At 41.0% G+C, this 10,501-nt stretch overlaps 1 protein-coding gene across 2 annotated transcripts in view; it reads right to left on the minus strand.

Annotated features, from left to right (window-relative positions):
- The window catches only part of CNTNAP5 (contactin associated protein family member 5), a 1,071,087-nt gene extending 1,061,777 nt beyond the window's left edge, over positions 1-9,310 (minus strand). For both annotated transcript variants that reach the window (XM_040228920.1, XM_040228919.1), the window contains exon 1: positions 8,880-9,310. In XM_040228920.1, coding sequence (XP_040084854.1) covers positions 8,880-8,961 — 82 coding nt within the window. In that variant the 5' untranslated portion in view covers positions 8,962-9,310. The remainder of the gene's footprint in view (positions 1-8,879) is intronic.
- Between the last annotated feature and the right edge of the window lie 1,191 nt (positions 9,311-10,501).

Raw genomic sequence — 10,501 nt, forward strand, 5'->3', positions numbered from 1 at the left:
CTTTTCTCCACTTCCTTAATGAGGTTTGTAGTAAGCATTTCAGTGGCCAAAACCCAGAAGCAGAGATCATACCTGATTGCACCTTATCCAAGTGCAGTGGGTAGTAGATCTCTGTCAGGACTGCCCTCAGAAAAGTCCTTGATGGGAGGTTTCACGTTTGGTGACCCTGCCTACGTATTTAGTGAGGCAGCATGAGGAACCCAGGTGGGTCTCTATCATGTGGAGACCAATTCTACCTACAGTCCCTCTAACCCTTTGCCTCGGCAATTACTTAGCTCTCTGATGAAGAGAGAGTGAGCCCTTCCAACTTTGCTTGGGAATGGAAATGTTCTTGTCTTTGCCCAATTACTATTGTAACTGATTTTGAGAGCATCCATGTTGGGATTCATTAACAATTATAAAAACAAGTCATGTGTGTTTTATACAGAGTAACTCATGTTATACTGACACTGTCACTACAAGGCTCATGTTAGTATCCATAGGGAATCCTGAGTGAGAGTCACATCGACCCAGAACTGTGGGACCTGTGCCCTTTCTAATGTCCTTTATCACCTCCCAATTTCCCACCTGTAGTACTTTCACACTTGCAATACAGAGGGTCAGCCTGGGCAAAATCAGGAAGTGGGTGACACTTGTCTTGGACATTCTGAACATTCTTCCTGTTTTCCCTTCCCCAGCTCAGATCATCCTCTCCCTTTCCTTCAGACACTGGGCTCTATCTCTTCTAGAAGTGTTTCTTCTGTTTCTCTTAGTCAAGTGGAGTTCAGTACAGATTTAAATTCTTATATTTTCTCTCCCAGTGAGGCTCTGTGTTTTAAGGCTTCTCTATGAAACCGAAGGCTTTCTTTCATATCTACCGATTCAGGGACCAATGGAGTTAGTAGAAGAGTTGTTTGCAGACAGATGGGTGGGGGTATTGGAATTCAGTGGGCTTTCCCAAGTGCAGTGGGTGGTAGATCTCTGTCAGGACTGCTCTTAGAATAGGCTTTGATGGGAGGTTTCACATTTGGTGACTGTGCCTACATATTTAGCAAGGCAGCATCAGAATGCAACAGATATTTTTCTCCCCTCTTTTCACATCTTAACATAATCAGGGAAAAGCCAATGGTATTACCCGAAATACTTGGCCACATGACAGAGAGGAGGACTGGGGAAGAGAGGAAGGATGGCAGAGGAGAGCGGACCAAACGCATATATTCAGCAAACCGTGGCCTAGACTAACACCTACAAGCATCTGTCTGTTAGGCAAATCTCTTTAGACTGCTATTTGCCTCGGACTGTCTTCAGAAGGATGTATCTGCTTCCAAAGGTGGATAGTTAAAAATAATATGCACCACAAGGGATGTTTTGGCATTTTCCTTCACTTTCTTTCTATCTTCAACATTGATGTTGTCATCCTTTAAAACTCAATCAATTCAGCTGATCCAAGGAACAGATGGCATTAATCAACCCCCCAGAATATGCACAAAAGCAATTAGAAATGTAGAGATGTGGAATTTATGCCAGCAAATCAATTACCAATGATGGCAAATCAACCTGGCACACCCAACTTCCCCGGTTTCTCCTTCCCCAGAGCAGCCACTGATAGTAGTTATGATCCCTGGTTTACCTCCCTGCCAGAGGGGGATGAGAAGGTGGGGGATTGAGGTTTAATTGCTCCTTCCTTAATGACTAGTTCTCACTCTGCTGACAAAAACCAGCATAATTTACAGACTGCAAGATGCATCAGGATGATGGATACAGACAGCATGTGCTATATGGTGTCATGCAAATATGAAATATACTGCACTGAGAATATGGTCATTTGGTATTCACTGAGAAGAACTTCATTTCAGAGAACTGAGCACCTTTTCTAGTACCTACAGTTCTCATTTGTCAAAAACAATGGAAGCTGCAATAAAATACATTTTAACCACAAATCTGTGCCTTCTGTGAGTTTACTTGCTCATAGATTCCTTGGTTTTGAATTTACTTGGCTCATGATTTTCTTTCTGATTCTTTATGACCTTTGCAGGTTCTGAAACTTTCCTCCTTAGGCCCTTATTAATTATCACCTGTGTTATTGTAATAAGCTCTTCACTGGTTTTCTTATGACTAGCCTTCACTCATTTTAATTTTTCCTTCAAACAGTGATTTTTTAAACATAAAAATCTGATTATGTATTGTTTAATTACATGTTCAAAATATTTTGATGACCCACTATAGTTTTCACAGTAAAAATCAAAGACTCCCATGTTTACCTACTTGTCCAGTTTTTTCTTCTATCTGTAGGCCTATGAGTCATGTGCAACTAATCACTACAACACAAAAAGCCTCTAATACCTCCCTTCCTTTCCCCAGCTGGGAAGTCTGACTCTTAAGTCTTGGCTTATATTCTGTTTCCCTCAGAGAGCCTGCATCGATGCCCCAGCCAGTTTGAGATGCTCACCTGTGCTTACCTTTGTTATAGCATTTATCACTTTGATGTGATTAAAGATTTATTTTGCTGGCTGCTCATGTATAAAGTTCCTTGAGGTCATGGCCTCTATCTTTTAATGCGTCTTTATTCCTCCAGGTTCATAGAAAAACTTGACTTTAACAAAGAGAACTTTTTGTTGGGACTCATTTCTTCAACAAAATTTTTCAAATGAGTAACATACACAAACTCTTAACACTTAAATCTTCTCCCAACCACAGCATAAGAAGATGATATCAGAGACTCAGGATTATGTTATCAGGGCAGTATTGTAGGTTGGTAATTAGATAAGATCTTTCCAGTAGTTTATGACTAAAACCCCATTAAATAGAATCTAAACTTTTCTTCTTTATACTGAACACTGAGTTATGAAGAAGGATTTTTATATCAATATATATCTGTGTATTTTCAGACTATACAGAAAACACTCATTAAAACTGCAAAAGCAAGTTAATAAAATTAGCTCAAACTTGATTTTAAGGTCAAAGAATGGGAAGATGTTCTCTTTTAGGAACAAAGAGTCATTTGACACAGGAATAAGATCATGTCAGCAATGAACTCATGGAAATATGCAGCCTTGTGTAAATGCAGAAGCCCACTCTTCAGCTCCAAATCCAACCAAATGATCTACATTTCCACTCTTTCACTTAAAAGCTGCATATTCTAACATCTTCTTAACAGTTCCAAAACTAGAATAAGTAATACTTTTTATTTGAAAAAACAAACAAGCAAACATAAACTTAGGCATTTCAAAAGACTCTAGCAGTGGGACCATAGAAAGATTTTGGTTTAGAAATGAAAAATTTTAGTTGGAACCCATTCATTTCTTCTCTCATCCATATATTTTAGGCATTGATTATAGATATTCAGATAAAATATGATAATTAGGGAAATGCACATTTAATTGGGGAGACAAGGACTGGAAATGCTATGGAAACATAGTAGTAATATACAGGGACATTTGACCTAGCCTGGGGAAAGTGTGTATGTTTTCCGGGGGAGGAGATGGAGAAAGTGATAGAAGATAAAAAATGTGAAAGGACATTCTCAACCAAGTAGACAGACATATGCCAATAAACACAAGAAAACATGAGAAAGCATGGTTTGTCTGTAGAATACAGGATTCCAGAAACTGGAAATTAGACAATATGGGAGGAGTAATTTGGATGAAATTTATAGTATTAGGCAGAGCCTGTTCAGGACCAGCCCAACACTGAGAAAGGAAGCTTATACCTGCTATTTAATTAATAGTTTTGTCTGACATCTATTGACTTATGAGACATGATACCAACAGAGGTACCTTTTTATGGTATTGTGTATGTATGTGTGTTTGCACACACATCACATCTTCAAGGCTATATCCTTTCCTTATCAAGTTTTAATCTGAAACTTGTAAAAGAAAAACAGAACATCTGGTGTTCACCCAGATATAAGGCTTCCAATCTTTGACTATTGCAATGTCTGGCATCTTGCATCAAATGTAGATTAAGGTAAAGCTCAGGAGCTGGTTCTGGTGGGAAGAGCTGCCTCCACGGCTTTTGTCATGCATAGAGCTGCAGAGACTAACTATAGAGATACCAAGGCAACTTTGTTCAGATGCGCACACACAGACCCCATCAGAATGCATGGGGATTAATTTCATACCTTGTAAAGAGTCTGATCTTTGGAGATAGACAGATACCGTTCCAAATCCTGATTTTTTTCATTCCTTAAGTTTATGATCTTGGGAAAATTATTAACGTCTGTTAACCTTACACCCCACTCCAGTACTCTTGCCTGGAAAATCCCATGTGCGGAGGAGCCTGGAAGACTGCAGTCCATAGGGTCGCTGAGGGTCGGACACGACTGAGCGACTTCACTTTCACTTTTCACTTCATGCATTGGAGAAGGAAATGGCAACCCACTCCAGTGTTCTTGCCTGGAGAATCCTAGGGACGTGGGAGCCTGGTGGGCTGCCGTCTATGGGGTCGCACAGAGTCAGACACGACTGAAGCGACTTAGCAGCAGCAGCAACCTTAAATTTACTCATCTGTAAACTGGATTTAATAAAGTCTACCTAGCTGTGCTTCCTTGACAAATTGCATGAACACAGCACATGGATTGGGAGATACTAACTCCATAGCAGCTAGCAGCTAGTAGGAATTAAAATTCTATTATATTGTTATTCTAAGTATAATTGCTTAACAGTTTTGAGTACTATCATCCAGAAGTGTCTAATGAGAACCCTGAAACTTCAAAATAAAGCCTTTTGGAGTGAATGATATTTGTACTCTAACCTTTCAGCTAACTAGACCATCTCCCCACTGTCCTACATGACAAGGATAATTAGGCTTGTATATATAGGTCATATTTCAGCAGAGTTCTGGCATACAAGATAAAGAGCTTTTTGTTCACCAACTAAAACCAAAATTTTAGGAACATTTTTAATGATATCACATTATTTTGTTTTGTAACAAATGGGCATGCACTGAAAAATAAAGCAATCTAGTAAAGGAAAACTGGGTCCCATTAAAGAAAGGAAAGGCAAAAGAAGCTGGGAAAAGAAAGCTGCAATTTAGAGGATAGTCAGTCATTCATTAGAATAAGAATAAGACGTGGGGGTGAGTTAAGGTGATTCTTACAGAAACTGACTTTTTAAAAGTGTATACCCTTGTATGATAATTGCTAGTCCAGGTTCTCTGTTTTCCAGTTGTGGAAATATGAATCTGGTTTGGAGACGGGGATTATGTGAAGAGAAAGGGAAAAGAATTCATCTGGATAGTCAAAGACCAGCCCATTCAACCATAGGAAAATCTTCAGGACTCTTGCAAGGGAGCAATATTCACTTCTGATGACTGCAATGTAAATGCCACAAAAAAAGTAAATGGCAAACACTTTCCTGCTAAAAAGAATCTAGTCTTTGTTTATTTATAATATTATGTATTGATTGGGTTTGTGCATAAGCTTCAGAAAACTCAAGGTACAGTGCGTCTCTTTATTTGAAGGTCTTTAGGAATATGATTGACATCTTCCTACATTTTCGATAAAGTTCTGCCTGTGATGAAAGGAGTAAAGAGTTTCGATTTCTCTCTTCTGGCTGTTATCTGTGTGGACCTAATATGTAGCAACAAAGAGAAAAGATGCTTAGAGATCATTCAAGTGACTGGTCAGAATTAAGGCTTTTTATAATCAAATAACATCCAATTATTGTAAAATAAAGTGAACAGTGACCCTAAAAGTGTCCCCTGCATTCCTCTTGTCTTCTGAATGCAAGCATGTCTTTTAACATACCTGTTTGAAGAATTTCCTCTGTAAAATTTGAGCTGCTATTCTATTTGGGAGTAGATACATATCTCAGTTGCTATTTTATACTAGAGCTGTGAGACCAGAAATGATGCATCACCTGATGGGTGTTTGGCATCTTAGCTGTGGCATAACTAGGGCTAGAACTTTTGTCATTTCAAAATCCTAGGTTCACTCTAACCAACTATCAAGTCACGTCATTTCTTCTTATGTCAAAGGAGCTGATATTATATGTAAAATGTTTTTTTCATTTAACACTGGCCTATCATATCTACATTTGAAATTAACTAATTCCCTCAGGGTAAACCCAAAGGAAGTAATGTAGCTGTTTAATATCCTGAAAATCCGAAATGGGGGAATTTCCAGAGTTTTTATTACTGGTTGGTAATTATGTTCTCTGCACAGATTCATATTATCTATACTGTAGCTGGCCTTCTAACCTGACTTTATTTTAATTTTGTTTAATTAGAAACTTATAAGACCTATAATTGGGCAAGAATTCATTTTTCCCTTGTACCTAAATGCCCAAGTTTCGGTCAGATTATGAGAAAATTAAACACACACAAACAGCACCAACAATAATAAATTGTTGCCAGGAGATTAGAAACAATTAAAAGTTGTTTTTAGTTGAACAAAGTTCACAAGTATACCATGGAGCATCTTGGGTAAATAATCCATTTCCAAGAGTACTGTCACAAATGACTTGAAGTATTATTTCAAAATATAGAAATAATAATCCTGGGGAAAATCTTCCAAATTATCTATAAACTTACAAAAACTGACAAGTTAAAAGATCTCTCTTTGTCAATATATGCATATAAGTGTTAATAGGTTGTAGCTAAAAAAGAAACAAAAGCACTATAAAAAATGGATTAAGTATGTGGACAACAGAAGTCTGGAGGAATTGTGGAATGTTAATTTTTTATTTTTTTTTTTCCTTAGAGGTTCTGCATCACAGGTTTGGAAGACCACCAGAACTGAATTCAAAGTAATTTTCTGCTGCTATTCTATTGTTCACTGAATTAATACATTTTGTTTGGCAAAATAAAAACATTTAACATTACTGTTTAAGAACACTAATCCCCATATATTTAGCAAGCAGCATGCGTTCAACTGAAATGCTGATTGGAAATAGGGAAATTACACTGTCAGTGATGAAATACTAAAGCTCATTATCACAAGGTTTTATTTTAAATGCCTAGAATTAGCTTTATTGCTGCATCAGTAATGATAAGCATGAGCCTTAAGCTCATACCATTTAGGTTTTATGAACATTATTGTAACATTAACTATAATTCAGTTAATTTACAGAAAAACTCATCCTATTTTTTTTCCCTTGCTCTTAAGATGCTACATAAGGAAGCCCAAACCATATTCCTCTAGAGCATGTTCTATTTATTTCACCCTTATTCCTCATTTTTTCTTCATAGATCTTCAAAATATTAACTGTTTTCAGATAGGTGTATGTGCTAGAGGAAAAGCACAGCTATTTTACTGCCACACCTTTGCATCATTAGGACAATACTGACCTCTAGTGTTCTAGGAGTTAGAGAAAGAAAGCACCATGCCTAACTTCCTCTTACTGAACCACTTAGATGTTTTTCTACAGCACCATGGGAACAATTTTACTTACAAAAGAAAAACAAAAAAAGTGGGGGGTGGGAGGGAAGCAGGAGGATGTGGGGAGGAGAGGAGGAGAAAGAGGAGAGAAATATTAGATTTCACCCTGTCCTTACCTATTCTCTGAAATAATTTCTGAACTAAGGCCTTTTGCTTCCTTCCCTTTAAAGAGGCTGACCTCTTCAGCATACCTTTGAAATATAGATTTTATAACAAAAATCTTTATAATCCATTTCCACTAACTATCAATTTCAGAGCCCCAAAACTTCTAATCACAGATAGGAGCACTGGGTCAGCTTTGGATCATTATCAGTAAACATTTTCCAATTGTTTTCCCTTGAGGTACTGAGTATCTCTTTCTTAAGGACCTTTCGGATTAAGAGGGTGGAAAGTGAGGTAGAGGAACTTGTAAATAGGAAGTGGCCTTCCTACTCTTCTCCAACAGTGATGGTTCACACCACAAAAATAAGAAAAAAGTATCAGAACAGTTCGAATTTGGTTAGATATTACTGAGGTTCATGATGAAGTTAGTAGATAAGGCAGGAAACCCAGAACTTTGAGGAAACTTAATAAACCATCTTTGGAAACAACACAGATGGCTTAATTGCATTATTTCTTCATTTAGGAGTTTTCAGAGCTGGAAAAACTTCCCTTTCTCTGTCTAGAGAGGCAGCTGAGAAATTGAGCTTGCACCTCTGATGGCTCCAGCAATTTATTCAAGTTTGACGAACTGAGTTCTTTAAATACACAGTGCAGGTGGCGGATCCCCAGGTGTCCAGCTTTCCTGCCTATTAAATTAAATGCCCCTCACTTGCCGAGGTTAGAGCTTGGATGGCAGAGTGTACACTTAGTGCATACTCATTATGTGTTCTTTGGCACAAAGATTTTGGGGGTGGAGTGTGCATCAAAGCTTTCTCCTATAACAGGGGCAGCCATTGGTCTTGTGGTTTGACTACATCGGCCCATGACTTTTAGGCCAAAACTCCCAACCCTATTAAACAGATGACCATTGGTTGTAGGGTATCCCAACTGGAGCCTTCTGCCTAAGGGAGAGCTGAAAGCCATGGATCGGGAGGCACAGGGCATACTGCAAATCGGAGCGAGGCAGCAGCATTCAGAAAGGAACCGCTGTCACCGAGTGCAGTGGCTGGGAGCATCTCTGTGTCTGGAAGATCAGCCCCCATTCCTACAGCCAGAATTGGGGACCCTTCCCGGGAGAAGCTCTGGCTGAGATCAGGCAGGTAGAGAACTCGGAGCTGGCGGGAGGCTGAGGCAAGAAAATTTTCCCTTCTCCCCCGAACTTTCCGATTCGGGAAGAAGGGCAGAAAATCCAGAGGGGCTGGCTCCTTCGAGCTCTGCTAACTTTTGGGATGGTTAGAGAGATAGAAACACACCAATCAGCATTTTCCTCCTTTTCCTCTACTCAGAGCAGACACAATTGAACACGCTTGGACAGTTGAGTGTCTTTCCAAACGCCAGGGTCTCCCACCTCACCTACCCGCCCCAAGCTCCTGGTACTCACAATTTGCCGCTGTTAATCCTAAATGCCACAAGCCGGAAAAGAACAAAGTGAAAACGCTGGTCAGCCGTGGTCCAGAATCCATTTCCCCCGAGTAAGAGGTCCCTCCCAATCGAATTCCAAATTCGCAGGCTCCAGCCGCGGCTTCTTCTTTCTCTCTCTCTCTCTTCTCCTCTGCACAGTCTGACCCCCACCCTCCCCCCCGTGGAGAGGCACTCGAGGCTTCACTCCATCCCTTGTCCAAACGCTCTACAGGAAACCGTGGCGGGGGTTTCTCTGGAGGTGCAGATGGAGCTACTGTCCCCGCAACTGCCGCTGGCTTGCACTTCCCTTCCTCGCTCGCCTCTTCCTCCTCGTCCTCCCTTCTTAAAGGTGCAAACCCGACCCAAAGCCACAGCAGGCGCCGAGCTCGCTGGACAGCCGAACGCACCTCGCTAGCCCTTAGAGCTGGAATCAGCACCCGGGCGGCGGACAGCTCCTTATAGGCGAATGGGGCGCGCAGCGCCGCCCCCGGCCAGGCCCGCCCGGCTCTCTCCTATAAGAGAAGCCTGGGCGGGTCTTCGCCCCGCTCCGGCGCGTTCCACCCCGACCGCCCGCCGCCTCGGTGCGCGCAGGCTACCTGGAGGGGACCGGGGAGGGAACGCACATCTCCATCTCTGCCTCGGTCTCTCTGGTTCCCCTCCTTCCCTGCACCCCAACGTGGGGGATGCTTACAAGCATTGAAATTTAAACCAGGTTTTCGAAGAACGATACTAAAGGGATACTAACAGGAATTGGAAGACAGAACGCATTAGCAAGAGGGAATTGCCTTTGGAAAGCTTGACAACGAGATGGTTTTCTTTCTTTCTTTCTTCTTCTTCTTTTTTTTTTTAAGAGGCGAGGGAAGACTTGAATTATTGAATTACGCGATTGAATTTGCCCCGGGTTTGTTCTCTAGAAAGGAAGGCTGACTGGCATTGGTAATATTGGGATTTCTGATATAGCGGTTTAACGTGGTCCCAACCCCGCACCCAGCTCCCATCTCCCGTGGCTCATCCTTTGACGGCGGACCAGGTCTGCGTGTCTCTCCTCGCTGTTGGCACGTAGCTTTGGGCAAGTACCACAAGGTGTTTGGTGATTTCGGTTCCGGAGCCCAGGAGGTTCCTGGCATCTGAGAAAGAGGGGAAGACAGACCGGGTGTGGTAGATGAGAGTCAGGATGGGGGTCCTATTTGACTCATAGAATTCTAGATCTTAAAGCTTCTCTGGATAGGATTTAAATTTAAAAAGATGGGAAAATAGTAGTTTTGTTTTTTTTCCTAAAGGCCCCCTATTAGAAACCCTGGTTTTATCTTTGACTTCTAGTTTACAACTGGGGTTTCTCCTGCTTGACCATAAATCAGCTTATTTTGTTTTTATTGGAAGCCGTCAGAAAACTGTCAAACCTTAACAAAATGAGGAGCCATAATGATTTCTACTTGAGCTTATAATCACATTAGGGATGGAGTCACTTCAGAGGAAGTTGATGTCTCCTTTTCCCTACCCCTCCCCCACCATTTCCCTCAGCAGTAACAAATATGCAGACTTATTTTACACAGTTGATTCCTGACAACCCTCGGTCCTCAGCCGCCAGCTGCACAGCTACGG

This window comes from Oryx dammah, unplaced genomic scaffold, assembly GCF_014754425.2.
Source record: "Oryx dammah isolate SB20612 unplaced genomic scaffold, SCBI_Odam_1.1 HiC_scaffold_27, whole genome shotgun sequence".
Taxonomy (NCBI): domain Eukaryota; kingdom Metazoa; phylum Chordata; class Mammalia; order Artiodactyla; family Bovidae; genus Oryx; species Oryx dammah.